At 47.9% G+C, this 18,568-nt stretch overlaps 1 protein-coding gene across 23 annotated transcripts in view; it reads right to left on the reverse strand.

The window, feature by feature from the left end:
- The window catches only part of KCNMA1 (potassium calcium-activated channel subfamily M alpha 1), a 783,049-nt gene that overhangs the window by 207,805 nt on the left and 556,676 nt on the right, over window positions 1–18,568 (reverse strand). For all 23 annotated transcript variants that reach the window (XM_070056978.2, XM_070056977.2, XM_070056983.2 and 20 more), the window contains 4 exon segments: window positions 15,381–15,486; window positions 13,629–13,711; window positions 10,358–10,427; window positions 3,851–4,006 (listed from right to left, as the gene is read on the reverse strand). In XM_070056978.2, coding sequence (XP_069913079.1) covers window positions 3,851–4,006; window positions 10,358–10,427; window positions 13,629–13,711; window positions 15,381–15,486 — 415 coding nt within the window.

The raw sequence follows: 18,568 nt of genomic DNA on the forward strand, positions 1-18,568 counted from the left end.
CCCTGCCACCCACGTGGGAGATCTGGATGGAGTCTCTAGATCCTGGCGTCAGCCTGTCTCAGCCCTAACTGTCGCAGCCACTTTGGGAGGGAATCAGCAGATGGAAGATCTGTTTCTCTCCGCTTCTCCCTTTGTCTCTGTCACTCTGCCCTTCAAATAAATAAACCTTTTTAAAAATATAAATGGATTCCCAAAAAGTTTACATCAATTCAGAGGTAACATACCCAATTGGGAACTAGCATTTCAGGGCAACAACTTGGGGCCCTATGGTTAGCATCTCTGAGACTGACATTGGTGGGAGGGATAAATAAGTTTGCCCCATACTTATTGGTTCTTCTAGGCTGGGCCTCTTGGCCGATGCTGCCACAGCTCCATAGGCTAATCCTCTGCCTGCGGTGCCAGCCCACCGAGTTCTAGTCCCGGTCGGGGCGCTGGATTCTGTCCCGGTTGCTCCTCTTCCAGGCCAGCTGTCTGCTGTGGCCCAGGAGTGCAGTGGAGGCTGGCCCAAGTGCTTGGGCCCTGCACCCGCATGGGAGACCAGGAGAAGCACCTGGCTCCTAGCTTCAGATCAGTGCGGTGCGCCAGCCACAGCAGCCATTGGGGGGTGAACCAACGGAAAAGGAAGACCTTTCTCTCTGTCTCTCTCTCTCTTACTGTCCACTCTGCCTGTCAGAAAAGATAAAAAATAAAAATAGGCTGGGCCTCTTGTGATTCCTCTATGTAAGCAATTCTTCTCTTTTTCTTGCACCTCACCCCCTCACTTTCAGTTCTGCCTTTCTGGTTTCATGTCTAATAAAAAGCCCAGTGGACAGTCACCGTGCTTCTGCCTGGGGCAGACCTGCGCTTGGACAGTCCTGCTTCATTTCTTCTACTTTAGAGTGCAATCTGTAGCACCACGAGGCACACAATACCTGCCCAGGGCCAGGGAGAGGACAAGCTCACACTTCACCCTTGGCTTCCAGAAATGCTAAGTGTTCCCAACAGACCAAGGGCTGCCAAAGCCTCCTTCCTTCTCCATGCTAATGGCCCCCTGCCCTGTGCAAGTGCTGATGAGTTCTCCACCAAAGAAAATGGGGGGGGGGGGCACTGGGGAAGTAAGCAATTTCAGTAAACAATTACCCTTTTATAGATTTCCTCCTCCACCTGCTGCCCCCAAACAAAAATAAGTGAGGGCTTTTGTGACGCTGGAGTAAGAGATTATATATATATTATATATATATAATGTGTGTATATATATTATATATATAAACATTGTGATTTAATGCTATAACTAGTACTCAAACAGTATTTTTCACTTTGTGTTTCTATGTGGGTGCAAACTGTTGAAATCTTTACTTAATATATGCTAAACTGATCTTCTGTATATAAAAAGAATTGAAAATAAATCTTGATGTGAATGGAAGGGGAGAGGGAGAGGGAAAGGGGAGGGTTGCGGGTGGGAGGGAAGTTATTGGGGGGGAGAAGCCATTGTAATCCATAAGCTGTACTTTGGAAATTTATATTCATTAAATAAAAGTTAAAAAAAAAAAAAAAAAAGACGACATACCAAGGACAGCACCCTTGCAGTGCTCACCATGACCTAAAGGAGACACAGACCTGGAATCTGGAGGGTAAGCACAAGACAGAAGGTGGAGGACGGTCCCTCTGGTAACTAAAGGAACTATACGATGGAGGCCTTGTCATTTCCAGGTCACCCACCTTAGTGAATTCCAACTCAAAGGCCACCTCAAGGTCAAAAGGCCGTATTCAAAGAGTGACTTCCAAACACAGGGGACTTGGCCCAGGGACAGAAATACTGTGGCAACATAACCCTGGGAGGGAAACGTGTTTCCAGTTACATCAGGGCCTGGCCCAGCCTTCCCCACAGGCTCTTCCTAAATAGGAACTTGGCAATGGTTCCGGCAGAGCTGGAGGGGCCATCCTTGGCTGTGGAGGTGAGGCCCTTCAGCGTCCTGAGGCGAGTCAGGCAGAAGTTCTCCCTGCTGGGAATAACACTGAAGAATCAGCCTCACAGCCCTTCTATTAATTTTCTTGACAGGCAGCTCTAGTTACCATGCAGGCACCACAAAATCAAAACATACGCATGTCAAGTGGCCCCATCTGTGGTGGGGCCCTGCCAAGCCCCATGTCACACCAACACGAGGCAGCAGAGCCCAGCTCCGCAGGCCACGTGCTCGGTCCTGTGAGCAATCCCCTGTGGGCAGCAAACCACCAGGGCTCAGCTGAAGGAGGTGGAGGGGTTTCCATGGTGACCGTCCTCTCTCCTAGGCCTGGGCTGCTAGCGCTGAACACAAGAGCCTGGGGAGACACAAGGCTACGTCTGGCTTTGGGACTTGCCTCCAAACCGAGTCACAGAGGACCCCCTTGCCACCTCCCCTTTGCCTGTGTGGAGATTTGTCCACGCAGGACAAATGGCAGCCTGGATTAGGAAGACACTTAAGGCAAGGTGGTCCCCCTCTTTGTGAGCTGAGTTGGAGTTCACAGTGCTGTTGAGCTGCGGTCTTTGGGTGCATAATGAGAAAAGGAGGAGTTTTTAAATCAAGGTATTAATCGCAATGAGTCTTAGTAAAATCATCGAGGAAGCGCCAAAACAATTTGTTCTTCTTGTAGAGCAATGTTAATTATCTACTGGTTAAATAATGCTAATTGGGTGGGTACAAGGGTAAGGACCTAGGAAAACTCCTGCTCCATTTAACAATTCAGAGGTGCCAAGGGTGAGTGTTAGCAAATCTCATCCTCAAGCTTCCCACCCACCCCTCTCTTGTAGCCAGGGTCCTTTTTTCAACTCCAACAAATAGTCCATTGGTGGTGGATGCAGCATCCATGGCAGCAAAATGCTGGAGGTCTCACATCGTAGATTTTAGAGCCTCTGGGACTTTGTGGGTACCTGTCAATTTCTATCTTCAACCACTACTACATCAGCTGGTTATCTAACAGGAAGGAGGATGCAAACCAGATAAGGGGCTAGTTTTATCAGTTGCAAATCAGAAAAGCCCCAACTAGACATGTTCATGGCACTAGTTTGCCACTTCAGCTATCTAAGCTAAGAACAATCCAAGGGTAAAGACTGGAGTTGCTGTTATCCCGGGATTCAAAAGGCTTCCTTGCAAAGACTTGGGGCCTTCATTCAAAGCCCTGGGAACAGATTCCTGGGCTGGCCTGGCATGTGAGGATGGAGGTGGGCCTTCCTCTCCTTGCCTGGGTTGTTCAGCAGGTAGCGGCCACTCTGGGGACTTAGGAGTGGCTGTCCTGCCAGTTCCATGGAGTACTGGCTGAGAAGGAGAAGAACACATCCAGGCTGTTGTCTCACAGCATGAAGGCCTCAGTTCACCGCTTCACTTTCCACTCAAATAACCATGGCATGTCAGCCCTGCTGGCCTCCTTGATTGTACAGAAATAAATAAATGAATTATGTTGTTGGGGTTTGGGCTTCAGCACAAACACATGGTTTGCATTTATCCACACAGTGAGAGGTCCACCAGCCACTTGATATAAAAGAGCAAAATGATAATTCTTTTCTTTAGGCACTCTGGTGCCATATGGAATGTATATAAATCATATTTTTGTTTTAACAGCGGAGGCTTTGTTGATAGATAAACATGTGGTTTATCTAAAAAAAGAGAGGATTGTGCTTTGAACAATCATTTAATGGCCATGGATGTGCCAAATAAAAATAAAAACATAATTTTGAAAGGAGCTGGCCTTGTGCCCAAATCCATAACAAGGAATTTCTTCTTAACCAAAGTGGTTAAGGCCCATCGATCTGTTTTGAGTTTAAGCCGTGCTCTCTACTCAACCCCACGACACATGGAATCCCAGGCTAATGCACTCTAATAAGAGAAGACGTTACCTTTATGAACGACCTCATGGAGAAGAGATTGGCGAGCATCGTGGAGAGGCCTTGGGCCAGGCAGCTCTGGGCTATGAAACCCAACTTCAGCTCTGCAAGGCAGATTGCGTCATCACCCTCTTTCCAATTCCAGCTTGGGATGTTTAGCAGATGGGCCTGGGGAAACAAAACCAGGTATGAGACCTCGCTTTGTGAAATGTTCAATTGTTTAGAATCTCTTCTGGGAAACGCCGCACTGCCCAATTACTCAGGGTCATCCAGACTCGTCCTTGCTTCACTTTGCCTGGGTCTGGCATTTGGTGGTTTGTTCTACTCTCTGCGCCGCCAGACTCCAGTCTCTCTGGAATGCTGCTTCTGCACCTACGGGGAGTCCAAGTTCTCCCCTTGGGTTTGCCATGGAGCCCGAGAGAGCCCACAGGGGATTTCCTGTGATGACAGACACATCAGTTGGGAGACGAGGACGTCTGACTAGCTTGTTCATGTTCTGGCTCCGTACGTGGACTGTGAGACTGTCAGATGCCTGAGTATTTTGGATTTTCTTAAAGGGGCCTTTCAATATTCCAGATGAGGGACTCCCAAGCTTGAGCAGGCAACAAAATCACAGATTGTGCAGCCTTAGACTGCTGGCCTCACCCCTGCGTTTCTGACTCAGTGGATCTGGGGTGCAGCTGGGGACCTGCATGTCTGACGTGCGGGGGGGATGCTGCTCCTGCTGCTGCTGAGCTGGGGGCTACACTCTGAGAACCACTGCCCCAGATCACCGGGTAAATCACCGTGTAGACCTTTCACAACGTGCTCCTATAGACAATTAGATCAGAGCCTGAGACGAGGGCCTGGAGAAATGCTTACCCAGTTACTTTTAAGCAACTTACAGGGGAGACTGGCAGACAATAAGAGGGGGTTGCAAACACTTGATAGAAAAATGGAGGTGAAAAATAAGTTTATGTTGGTGCAAAAAATTCTGTGAAATCCATGCATAGTTTGTTCATAATATATATTTTCCATGAACTTTTTGAAAATCCTCCCTATACTTTGGGTGAAACAAGTGAAATTCAAAGAGTTCTCTGGAGTTGGAAAAATTAGAGGGAAAAAAAAAAACAGAAAATAATTACAAGGCCTAATGTCAAGTATGGCAACTTGGTTTAAAAAAAAAATTCCATAATTTCAAAATGAGAAGACCTCACCTCACTGGTAGCAGACATAAGAGAAAACAAACAAAAAAAAACAATAACACAGAGCAACATTAAAGAATGTGAGTGACTACAGCCTCAAGAAGAGCCCAACTGTGTGATACATTGCAGAGAAAGCCAAGCTGTGATTGGTTTCCGTAGTGTAGTGGTTATCACGTTCGCCTCACAGAGAAAGCCAAGCTTTGGTTGCTAGAAAAACAGACACAGGGACGTGAGCATTTCATCCTGTTGTGAACTGGGCAGATGGGTTCCAGAGTACTTGATCCAGTTTCTTTTATTTGACAGATAGACAGTGAGAGAGAGAGAGAGAGAGAGAGAAAGGTCTTCCTTCTGTTGGTTCACTCCCCAAAGGCCGCTACGGCCAGAGCTACACTGATCCAAAGCCAGGAGCCAGGTGCTTCCTCCTGGTCTCCCATGTGGGTGCAGGGGCCCAAGCACTTGGGCCATCCTCCACTGCCTTCCCCTGATCCAGTTTCAACAGTCAGACTTAAAGAAGGAAAATGATCAATGGTGTTACACCCAGAGCAAAGTGGCGAAGACAAGAGAGGGTGAGCATTCCGGAAAACATCCTCTGAAGAATGGTTAAGAGGCCAGCAATGGGCTGGCACCGCGGCTCACTTGGCTAATCCTCCACCTGCAGCACCGGCAACCCGGGTTCTAGTCCTGGTTGGGGCGCCGGGTTCTAGTCCCGGTTGCTCCTCTTCCAGTCCAGCTCTCTGCTGTGGCCCGGGAAGGCAGTGTGATATTTACCAGCTGGTCCTGACTCTGGCTCCTTGAACAAAGCAGGATGAGCATGGTTCTGCATGTGCCAAGAGTCCATGGCCCTCAAATTATTTCTCCCCATGTATCAGCAGACACAAGGAGCTCCCTCACTTGCAAGACAGCACACACAGTTGTACCAGGAGGATGGAGGAGGCTGCTGTGCAAAGAACAAGGTCAAGGGCTTCGTGCGCTGCTGTCAGAAATGCCACTCTTGTGAAATTCCCTTTTTGCAAAAATCTACTTCTGTGACAACCCTGAGTCCTAAGCCAGCACTGATTCCTCCTGGGGGAGAGGACTCTGTCCTCCCCGATGTGAACATGGCTGCATGTGGGCCACACAGCAGAAGGGAACATCTGTGGGGCTGAGCGTCAGAGAACTGCCCCCCATCTTGGAGTCAACTCCCTCCCACCACTGGCCCTGCCCTTGGCCCATTTCTCTCCCTACTCATCACTGGCTTACAAAGCCACTTTCCCACCTCGTGGCCCTAGCACTGTGGAGAGCACGTCAGTTTAAGTGGATAAATATTGACTTGCAGTCACATCATCTGAGAAGAATGGAGAGAAATTAACTCTTGAGTAACGACCAAGTAAATCATTGTGAGTGAAAGGAGACTTGGGTGGTCCATGCCCCAGAGACACACCACAAAGCCTTCATGCCACCCTCAAACACACACAGAAAACCCTTCCAAGGAAATCTCTCCTATCCCCCAAGTGTCATCCAGGATCTAACACCCGTGTAGGCCGTGGGTCTCGCATGCCCTCATCTGGTTTGAGTTCTTTAGACATATTTTACATGTTATTGCACAAGAACACCAAGTTTGTTTCATGTCTCAGGATTCCATGGTCTCCTCTCGGGCCCTGATGTTTTCCCCAGGCATGGGGCAGGGAGTGAGGGTGATGTGCCAGGGACTAGCAGGGAGGTCTGTGTGCATGGAACAAAGAGAGCAGATGGGCCCACGAACTCACATTCTCTGTTTCTGACAACTTTGTCCTTTTTCATTTGAGTCTGGTAGAAAATGCCAGGCTTACCAAATACACAGCAGTCGGGAGGCAAATCCTCTCTAATGCGGAGATGACAAAGAGCAGGTCTACCAGGACCAGGGCTTCCTTCCACTTCTGCCACTGCACCACCCTCATCTCACGGAGAAGGAACGTGAAAATAGGCTGTCTCGGGAAATGCATTCCAGCCCTAGTTTCAGCTCTCACTATGGACAACGGACTTTGGAGAAGCCACCACGAAGAACAAAAAAAGGCCACAGAACAGGAAGCACCTTAATACAACTACACAAGTATAAGCGTTTCCAGTGAGGCAGCTCACAGGGCTTGCCTTTGCATTAGGCCATTGGCACATGGCTTCCAAGTCAGAGACAATGGCCTCCTTTGCTGGAGTCTATTGGGAACATTTTTTTAAAGGTCATCAATAGGTAAATTATTGGGAGTGATACTTTGCCAGCCATCACGAACCATTCTTGAAGAGCTTCGAGCCACTTAAGCTCACATTAGAAGGAGCTCTGGCCCACCTTTCTTTTGCATTCAGAGATGGCCAGACTGAATATGCTTCTCTCCACGGGAAGTGTGGTCATATGAAAGATCTCTTTAGAGAGCAACAGCCCTTCTATGCAAGGCCTACTCTCAGGAAACACAGCTTGGTCCAAAGGGCTATGGCTCCACCGAAAGAGACAGTGGCAGCTGCAAGTCCATCTCTTAGCTTGCTGGCACTGAACGAGCATGGTTTGTACCCAACAGAGTTGTTCTCTGTATGACAGAGCTTAGACTCCCTAGTCTGAAGTTACACTGGGATGCTAAAATGCACAGATGGTCCAATGAGGACTAAATGAGATAATGGATGTCAAAGCTCTTTTAAAATCATAAAATACGACACAAATGTCTATGGTTATGATGATGACAAATGTGGGCCAGTTTTACACAAAGCGAAAGCAGGCAGTTTCCCTTTATCCCTCTGGGCTCTAGACATCACCATCACTAGATCACAAAGGGTTGAAATGTTTTCTAGTTCAAGGCTGGTGTCCAATGATGGAATGAACTATCCCTTGGAGTATGTTCGTTGTAACATGAATTTACATGCACATCCCAGATCTTCCCGAAAACAAGTTTTACTGGTAGAAATTTCTGGATATCTAAGGCAGGTATAGAGAAAGAACCAAGATGGGAAGAAAACAAATATCAAAAGAGAAAAGAAAGAAAACACGTTAAAAGGTTAGGTGGAAGCATCTTAAGATACACAGCAAAACTGTGGAGGAAAAGAGAGAATGTCCTACTGGAGCTCTACAAGGAATGGGGTCAAAGCGATGACCAGGGTGTTCGTCCTCTCGCTGGAAGAGAGAGGATGAAATGGCAGAAAAACACACCTTGGGTCAAAGTCACTCTATCCCTGGGCCTTCCTAATCTTACAGGGATCTGTAAGTGATTTTTGCCTAACCCTCAAACCCAAATATTCCTAGATAATTCTAAACAAAACGTGTTCTAAACAAATAATTATGGGTCGGTGGGTGGCTTCATTGCTGTTCTGGGTACCTCAATGCCTAGATTCGTCAGACATCAGGTGCTAGGATCATGCTATTCCCGGCCAGGTACCATCTGGATGTTAGGCCAGTGAGCTACTTTGAGTTTGACAAGAACCACATAACAGTAACTCTCCTTAATTTCTTGAAGGCACTACATAAGCACTCATTGGAAGGAGACAAAAAAAAGCAAGAACTGACATCCCTTTCTACACATACAACATTAATTTTCCTATTCAATCTAAATTCAGCCAAAAATCTAAACAACAGCTTAAAGTACTCCCACACTAAAGGAAATTTCAAATAACAAATGAAAGAAGGAACAGTCACAGTGGCAGGGGCTGTCACCAGTCACAATCTTATTAACAAAATTCACCCCTGCCTACAAGGGCTGCTGTCAAAAAACAGCCCCGGGCTGACGCCTGTGGGTTCCCAATGTCCTCACTTTCTCTCTTCAGTGTCCTTGAGTTTCCAGACAGGAGAACGTGACCTGGTGGTGCCCACCACCAAGCCCACTGGCTGCAGAGCAGCGTGTGCCGCAGAGCCACCTGCCGAGGGCTGGCCAGTGCTTGGCAGCGGGCAGCAGTTCCCAGCCGTGGGCCAGCCACTGACAGCAGGCTCCACTCAACAATGGTCGCTGCTGGGCCTCCACAATGGGCCGGCGTTTGCCAGCAACTGCCAGCAATTACAGGATAATGGCATGGTGCTGGTGCATTTGGCAGAAGGGGGATTTCTCTGGGTCACCTGATGGCCTATTTCGCAGGGAATATGGCCTGTAAGATGGGGCACACTCTCACTCATCACCCAGCAGGGAGTTATTCTGTTCAGACAGGACACCTGGCCCCAGGTATGGCGTGGCCTCCAGTTTCAAAGCTTCATTAAAGGAGAAAGCTGGTGCTGTGTCAAGCAGAGCAAGGTGCCACCTTTCCTCCCCCAAAGCTGTCTTCTGGGGAGTTTACTGACTGGCCAAGTGAAGGAGCAGCGCCCCTGAATGAGAGACTGGACCCCGGTGTACTGAGGGGTAATCACGGGAAACAACGCAGACTCTGATGTGTGTTTTCTTCCCAATCAATCCCGAGCTAAACATTCCTTTACGTTCAATCTCTGGAAAGTCAACTATCTTCCTGAATTCAGCTCTGCAAATTCTCATCCCGAATGCAAGAATGCCATGCTGCACATCCTGTGTTCAGCACGACGCTCCTTCAACGCACCTGATGTCAGATAGAGACGCCCTGTCAGCTGCCTGGGGCCTGCTTTACCCCTGAACTCTTCAGCTGAGGGCACAAATCCAGCCCCCTCCTTCAATGACAGCCCTCTGGGCATCAGAGAGTGCTCGCTGCACAGTAGCGAGTCAATCACTAACGCAATGAAGAAATGCAGTACATAAAGATGAAGCTGTTGGAACCAAGGTATGGCTGCAACCTAAGAATACAAAATATCCAATCCTGACATTCAATGGATGCTTCCTGAAAGAACAAATCGGTACATGAAGGAGTTCCCCTCTAGTGGCCAGCTGCAAACCAGTTGTCAGGAGTAAAGAAATGTGCCAGGGATATTTTTGGTTTTAACTTATTTGAGAGGTACAGAGACAGAGCTGGAGGGCTGGGTTGAAGATCATATGCAAGCGCACTCATTAGCTGATTCATTCCCCAAATGCCTTCAAAGAGCGGGTCTGTACCAGGCTGAATTCAGGGGCTGGGAATTCAATCTGTGTCTCTGGTATGGGTGGAAGAAGGGACCCAACTGCTTGAGCCATCACCTGATGCCCCCCAGGGTACACATTCGGAAGAAGCTGAAATCAGGAGCCAGAGCAGAGACCTGAACCAGGCGCTCCAGTGTGGGATGTGGGTGTCTCACTCGTTAGGCCAGACATCCACCCCTGCTGGGGAGATTTCTATCTTCACTCAGGCCTTTGTCTTGCACTGGTGTCTGTGTGTGGGCGCACTCATGTGTGGCTGCATGGAGAGGTGGCAGAGACTGAAATGACAGCCATGCAGATGCCTTCAAGCCTGGACCAGGCCCTCACTGGCCTACCTTATTGTGGTACTGCAGCATCTGGGTGATGATCCGTATCTTCGGATGGTAGTTCTTTATGGAGATGACTCTGCAAAAGAAAGAACCAACGCTGAGGCAGGAAGGGCCTGTCCCACAGAGTCTGAGAGGAAGATGAACCTGATTATCTCCAAATGGGGCACACGTGGGGCCAGCAGCCAAGGCCATTCAGAGGGCCTCAAGGCACTGGACCAACTTCAACAGCATTTCCGCCACCTTACCTCTTGGTGGTGTTGGAAGAGAAATCACAAAATTGTCACAGGCTATTTCCTGGGCTAGTGTGCAGCAGCTGTGGGATGCCTTGGTGCTGGGGTGTGTGTGTGTGTGTGTGTGTGTGTAACCTGGAGGACTTGGGAAGGAATTCTGGAACAGGAGCCACAGGCTTACTACCTGATGAAACAAGGACATAAGCCTTAGCCATTCTCACTCATCCTCCAAAAGAGAGATGAACACTGGAATTGATCCCTTGCCCTTGGATCTCAATCAAGTCTCCCACCCTATTGCCTTGAACCCCTATTGAATCCCTGCATTCTTTCCCAGGTTCCCAAGGCACCACATGGCCACCTGAAAGACCAGTTCCAGGAATTCACCTCTACCTGATGCCCCCTACCCGCAACCCCCATCCCTAGCCCTCCTAAAATATAAAAAGGCCCAGCCCCTTAGTTCAGGGCCTTCTGCCACGTGTTCCATCAACATGCATGCCAACAGTTGGTCACCTACCTATACAAATTTATTTTCTCTGAATAAATTCGGTCTGGCTGTAGATTGGTGTAATGCCTCCTCTCTATTCTGTGCCTCTTTTCCTAACACTACCCATGTGGACATGGAAAGCAAGCTCAGAGCTTGGGGTCTTGGGCATGTGTCACCTCTCACCTTCTGGGGGCCACCTAAAGATGTGCTCTGAGTCTGTTCTCTGAGTTAATAATTTAAGACAACAATGACAAAGCAGACAAGCAGCATGCCAAGTGGCTCTTTCGTCACACACACTTGGCCACTTGCAGAAATGGTGGCTAAGCAGGGTTCTTAGAATGGGATCTGGGACTGAGCGTCCCATAGCTAACCGAGTCTAAACAATAATATAAGGCTGGTTAAAGACAAGTGCCAAGGTCCTGTGGGGGGACATGAGTTGGTGGAAAATCTCAGTCCGTACTCTGTAGCAACCCACATCGCCTGCCCCGACCCAGCCCTCAGCCCTCACTGGTTCTCAGTAGTGTCAATCACTGTGCTGAGAGGGGAGGGGCAGAGAGCAGCAGAATGGAAACACCTGGGCTCCAGTCACAGCTATTGTGCTAAGGAAAGGGGCGACCTTCAGGAAATCCCTGAGCTCTCTGGTCCTGTTTCCTCATCTGGACACTGGGGGCACCGGTACCTGCTTTATTTACTTCACAGGCTTGGTATGAGCAGCAAATGGGAGACCAGATGTGAGAATGCTTTGAAATCATTAAAAGCTCTCTCCACGTGTAAGTTATGGTTTTTGTCATTACCGACTCTGTCAGAGGTGACATTGTACATTTCCTTCTGTGACAAGGAAAGCTAACGAATGGAATTCCACAGAAAGGCCCACCTCCTAAGCCTCATCAGGGATGCAAGCGCAGGTCTTACCACCGCCCCCACGAACTTCCCACCCAGCGACGCTCCCTGCTTCACCCCTTCTTGTGCAAAGACGGGGAGAGAAGGCAGCCAGGGCGCAGTTTCAGCTGAAAAGCTGCAACTTGGGAATTCAGGAAATGGATCACACCCCAGCTTCACCCTGCACAAATCCACCCTGGGCTTTTGCACTTGACGGATTTCATTTTATTTTTGAAGAAGTGCTGTGTTGGGCGATGCTTATAACTCAAGGGCTCTGAGCCTCTGTCAGCCCCGGCCCTGCAGTTCCCAGCGTCAGGATGCTCTCTGCACTCCCTCCTTTCAAACAGATCTTTGACATTTTAATTTCAGAGGGGGCAGACTGGTCTCATTAAACTAAGCAGGAAAGAGGATTATACAAATAAGAGGAAGACAGAGCCCATTCTTAACCCTGAGCTTCCCATCTCCTTTTGCTAACTGGCCCTTAGTCCTGCTTCTCCTTCATGGATGGCGTCACTACATTTCTGATACTACATTTCCCCAGTCATTTCTATGCCTAGGACCTAAACGTCTTCGACCTCATCACAGAGTGCAAATGCAGTATTATGATGAAGACAGATGTCCACATCAAAGCTGTTACCCTTTCCTATGATCACTTCTGCAGGATGGGGCCAGCCCCAAACTTCTCTGAGGAGTCTCAACATAAAGCTTCCTCTTTTTTTTTTTTTATTTGAAAACAAATGAAGCCTAGTTCCTTAAAATCTGCATTTTCATCGCTTCAAATAATAGGAAAACATGTCGCAGGACAGATATCCTATTTATTAAAAAAAAAAAAAAGGACAAGTGACACATCCTAAAAGGAGGCTGGCACAGCCACTTTCCAGGTGTGTCTAGTTGGGGAAGGGCCCAGGTGTGAAGCCAGGCCCCATGGTGCTCTCTGCACAGCCTGGAAGGAGCTCCCCCATCAGCTTCCGGGAAACGATTACGCACATTGCCAAAGCAAAATGAGTGGAAAGAGAAGCCTGTTCCAGATGTTGCCTGCGAGACATCAGGACCAGATGCTGTGGGGAGAGCTCATGCATCCGGAATGGACAGGAGGATTCCCTCACCTCACTGAAGGGAAAGCTCCTATCTCTTGGGGCCACTGATTAAAAGCAAAGACAAAGGCCCTGGCCCCAGGTCAATCCCCAGGGCTCAGAAACCCAAGCTGCAGGGAGAGGGGGGTCTTTGGACCAAAGGATTGCTGTGTGCAATTAGGGGAGGGTTCCTGAGAGGACAGTGGGAGTGACGTTTCTCTCCCAAAGATTCTCTGTCTTATCCCCGTCCAGCTCAAACAAGTGCTCTGCAGTGACGCTAAAGAAGAGACAACGTGCAAAGGACCTTTAACTACCTAGAGAAAAATGTCCTGACTTTTGAAGTCATTTCATAGTCGTGGGATGTGGCTAGGGGTGTATGGAAAGAACAAGCACCCAACAACTTTGCTTCTGAAATGAGAAAGGGATATGGGGCCGGAGATGGGGCCGCAAGTAGCCCTGGATGGCCCTGCCTCCTCGCCCAGGACAGCCACGGCTCGCCCTCCACCCCAGGCCTGTGCAGGAGACTTCTCAGAGAAAAAAAGGCCTGGAAGACATAGCCCCCTGCAGAGTATCCCAAAAGGCTGCGAGTGGGACACAGCCCCCAAGGTTACCTCATGATGTTGGAGGCGTCTTCAGCGTCGGGGTCGGCGCAGTACTTGTTGGCAAGGATCAGGCACGCATCTGCTGACTCTATCTAAGACACCAAAAGGAAAAATCACAGAACACAAACATATAAACAGCCACGCTCCACTGCGGCCTCTCTCTCTTGACAGCTCTCTGAGAGAGCCTGGTGCTTTGCAAAAAAAGCAGAAAACAATCCTGAGAGATTATAGTTTTTGTCAAAAGTGTAGGTCGTGCATTCTTCTTACAGTGTAAACATTTCATCCTGTTTCTGTCTGAGGATACATCGTGTACCTTGCTAATTGTACTTTTCATTTGGCACATTTGCTTACACGTAGAAACAATTAACTAAGTCTCCAGTTCGCCCCTCACCTCCTTCCTCAACCATCTGCATCATCATCCTCATTTTTCCAGTTAGGGAATGAAGGCCGGTGGGCTAAACCAGTCAGCCAGTTAGCTGAGCAGTGAGGAGTTCAGAAATTTAGCCTGCCAAGCGCTATGTCGTCACTGTCTGTGGACCAGGAAGAGATCAGCATCCCAAGCCAGATACCTCAGCACTGCTCAGTATTCCAGTAGTGTTCAAGCATTCAAAAGACAAGAAATCAATGTGCATAAAAGGGTTTGCTACAGACACACTCAAAACACAACTTATCTAAACATGAGCCGAAAGGGGGTTCTTCCTTAGGGGGGACTGTGAGCTCCATGTGCTAATAACTGTTTGCATTTAAATTAGGTCCATGAATAATAACCACCTTCTCTAAGTTCTCACAAGGCTTCACTTTATGCACCACTTGGGTCATGCCTGGGTAATAGGAACCAGACTACATAAGCGTTAGAATTCTCCTGCTGGTTCACGTTGGAAATCGGTCCTGCGTGGTGTGTTGTCCCTCACAGAAAGGACACGGTTGCATCTGCTGGGAAGGTGCAGTCCCCTCCATGGTATGTCACAAATTGTCTCAAGATTCCTTTGACAATGCCAGCAATTTACCCAAATCCGTTTGGATTGCTCATATTTTCCAACTTTATTACTTACAGAATTAGTGATGGCCACAGCCAGCATTAGGCTTCAGCGAACTCACAATACTAATATCCACCCACTGGCATGCAAATGCGAGGTATGCTTACAAAATGAGAGTGCAGCACACGCCATTTTGCCTTTCCCTTCTAAGCTTCACACGTGCTGCATGAGAACATCCTAACTTAGCAAGATCTGGAAAGAAAGATGAGCTCATTATCAAGTGATGTCCAACACCAGCAGGTGCACTTTTGCCGCCTGAGTCTTTAGTTGGGGTGGAAAATGCTCAAAATGGTTTATGGCTTAGTAAAATTCGATTTCATACTGTACCCTAATGTTTCTCTCAGATGTGAAAACTAGGTGTCACAGCTATATTGAGGTCAACGTAAGCATTCAAGATGGGGATTACTTGACTATTACATTACATGTAAGATTACTGGATGGGTACAACTGGTCTACTCCTTTAGATGTAAGTTTCATGCTGAAAGATGTTAAGTCCCAGTGAGGAATTCTTCTAGGTGGTCCAGTACATGCCAGTAGGTAGCATGAGGTCCTACGCCCAATAGAAGGGTGACGTCAAGGCTGGGATGTGACTTATTTCATTAGGGGTTTAGGAGATGACATTGGTCATTCCGGGAGTCATATTCCCCTCATCAAAGAGTCAGACTGCAAGATCCACCCCTCCCCCCAGACGGAATAAATGCAGAAGTCACCTCTTCCTCCTTACCTTGACTCGTGCAAGATCATGTGGATTGAGGACTGAACCCTGATAAAATTCCACCTGAGTAAAATGTCTTTTGAACAGAGCTTCCAGCTCCAGGTTAGGGGAAATGCTGCAGAGAGAAGGAACAGGCATTAACATACAGGAGCTGGGGTTTCCAGCTGACATGCCCCATTTCCCCCTCTCTCTTCCATATTGGGACTTGGGGAAAGACTTCCACCTCAAAGCAGCCCTTTTTCTTGCCATAAATAGAAGGCTCACATTCAAGAAAGGTAAAATCCAGCTCAACATAAAACCAAAACCAGCACCAATGTAAAATGAAGGAGTTCATGGTCTTTATAAAGGTTGAGACCTACAGGATACAATGTCTTCATTTTGTGAGCAGAGAAGCTGGGGCTGTAATGCAGGACAATAGTTAATTTTGTGGGTCCATGTGACTACAACACAGGTGAGGTGCCCAGGTTAAACATTATCTCTGGGTGTGTCTGCATGAGATTCCTATCGAGTCAGCAAACTCACTAAAGTAGTTTGCCTTTCTCAGCAGGGAGGGTCCTCATCCAATCCTTTAAGGGCCTGAAGAAACCAAAAGACAGAGGGAGGAAGGATCTGCTCCTTTTCCTTCTTGCTTGCTTCCTTGAGCTGGGACATTTCACATCATCTTCTCTTACCCTTGGGCTTGGAGGTACAGCACCTACAACCTGCCTCCCCACCCCGCCCTGCCACTGGTTCTCAGGCCTTTTGACTCAAACTGAAATACACCCCAGCCTTCTGGAGTCTCCAAGCCTCCAAACAGCAGATTGTGGGACTGCACAGCCTTCATATTCAAGTGTGCTAAACCCTCACAATCAATCTCCAGATCAATAGATAGATACAGTCATTCCTCAGTATCTGTAGGAAATTAGATCCAGGACCCATCATGGACCAAAATCTGAGGATAGTTAAGTCCCTTATATAAGGGGATCTGTTATACACAATGCTGCATTATTCACATACAAACTATATACATCCTCCAATATAAGTCACCTCTAGATTGCTTATAATTCCTAAAACAATGTAAATGAGATATTATTATACCTTATTGTTTAGGAATTAATGACAAGAAAAACAAACTCTGATCCGAACAGTACAGATGCTATTTTTTCTCACAATTTTTGACCCATGGTTAGCTAAATTCAATGATGCAGACCCTACAGATACAGAGGGCCAGCTCCCTGTAATCTCTACCTCTACCTCTGTATCTGCAGCTCTCACCTACTGACTTTCGCTGGAGAACCCTGACTAATACAAGAGAGACTGGCCCAAGATTCCCCCAGCAGGGCCATTCTGCTCTTAGGAGGCTTCCCCTGCTTCCCAGCTTGACAGATTTCTCATTCTCCAGGCCTAGATCCAAAAAGTCACCTCTGTGAAGCACGGGACTTAATTTACTCTTAGCACTGATGTTGTTTCTATGTGTGCATGGTCCTCACGACCATTCTTAGGGCAGGACTGTGCAGACACTCACTGGAGGATAAGGATGTAACAAGTGACCCATTTACTCCTTGATTAACTCTGCAGAGACATAAAATATCTACTACCTATAAGTACTGTGTTAGGAATTAGCATGTCAGCTACTGTGCTAAGTCAACTCTTGCTTGCCACTTATTATTTAGCAACATTCATTGTTCACGTTTTTGAACATTTCCTAAGTGGCGGACAATATTCTAAGCACTTGGCAATTATTAGCTCATTTAAACTCATATCATCAAGTCAAAGCTTCAGGAGGTTAATGAACCGGGTCATCTACTGCAAATCTGCTATTGATATATGCTGAGGACGCAAAGGTGAATGCTAGCGATTGAAGCATTAGCAGGTGGCTTTTTATTCCAACTTAAACAGGAGGTGAGAGAAGAACAGCCCCTTTGTGAGTCCGACCAGTCTTCCAAATCTACATAGGTCCCACCTCTCACAGAAGCCAGCCCTGACAATACAAGCAGCCCTGATGGCTCCCTGATAGGGACGCCCTATGTGGTTCTGCCACGTGATGAAGCTGACTTCAGCATTCACTGGACAATCCTGGATCTATGTCCTTTAATTGCTGCATGTGTACTCATCCTGAAATGCTCAACCAACGTGAGGGAAGAACCCACAGATCAGGCCTCTCTTGAACTTTCAGAAACGCTCAGCTGGGAACTGGGTCAGTAGCCGAGCACTGAATTAGACTAGGGGCGCTCACTGCTGTGTGACTATGGCTTTGTCTTTTTAGAGTCTGGAGTACCCAGTGCAGAGATGGACAATGGTAGTGCTCCATCCAACACGGTGCCAAGTCAGAAGTCTGGCATTCTGTGAACAAACATGCGAGGGACAGACCCACAGAACAGGGAGCCTGCAGGGCAGACTGAGCCCGGGGGGGTCAGCACCGTGTCATGCCAACACCAACATGGGAGCTTCTGCAATGTGGTACCAGGGCTGGCTCCATGTTAGCTCCATCTCCATGAAAGAGGAGGAGGATGGCGGTCCTCCCCCGTGAACATGGCAGAGCTGCTCAACTGTCTCTCTTTCTGTTGCAAGCTAGCTTTCACCTAACAGGGGCATCAGGCAAAGCTTAACACCTCAACAGCATTGGGTAGAGGGCAGATATTCTTCTCTCTTCACCTGGGAAACACACGTGATAAGGCCTACCTCCAAGCTGACTGTGCAGCCTAATCTATTTGATCGTTCATGATAACAGCTAACATTTATTGAGCCCTCAACAACATGGCTGATTCTGCTCTGTGCACTTTACATAGATTATTTGCTTAACTTGATTAACCTCCATTAATTGTTGAGTGAGGATTCAGTTAGAGGAACGTGAGTCCAGGGCATGGACTTTTCCTTCATCTGTAAATTAGATGAAAGACTGGCCTAGGGCCCCACCCTAGGCTCCTAGGAATAGCAGTTGTTATTATCATTACTTTCCATCCTGATTCCTCTGGTATTGGTGTCTAGCTTGGTTGCTGCCTTACTCCTACACTCTTGATATGTACACCCCCTACAGTTAATTATCCCACACCAGACATTGCATATACACGTGGATTGTGCAGGTCCCACTGGCTGGGGGGACAGCCATAATGAGTAGGACCCATAGGGACTTTACTAGCATTTGTCCCAGAGAGCAACTCAGATGTGGTCCCAGAACTGTCTCTGCAGAAGCAGGTTCTGTTCTCATCACTGAACTT

This window comes from Oryctolagus cuniculus, chromosome 15, assembly GCF_051225735.1.
Source record: "Oryctolagus cuniculus isolate XC-2025 breed Fujian yellow rabbit chromosome 15, ASM5122573v1, whole genome shotgun sequence".
NCBI lineage: Eukaryota > Metazoa > Chordata > Mammalia > Lagomorpha > Leporidae > Oryctolagus > Oryctolagus cuniculus.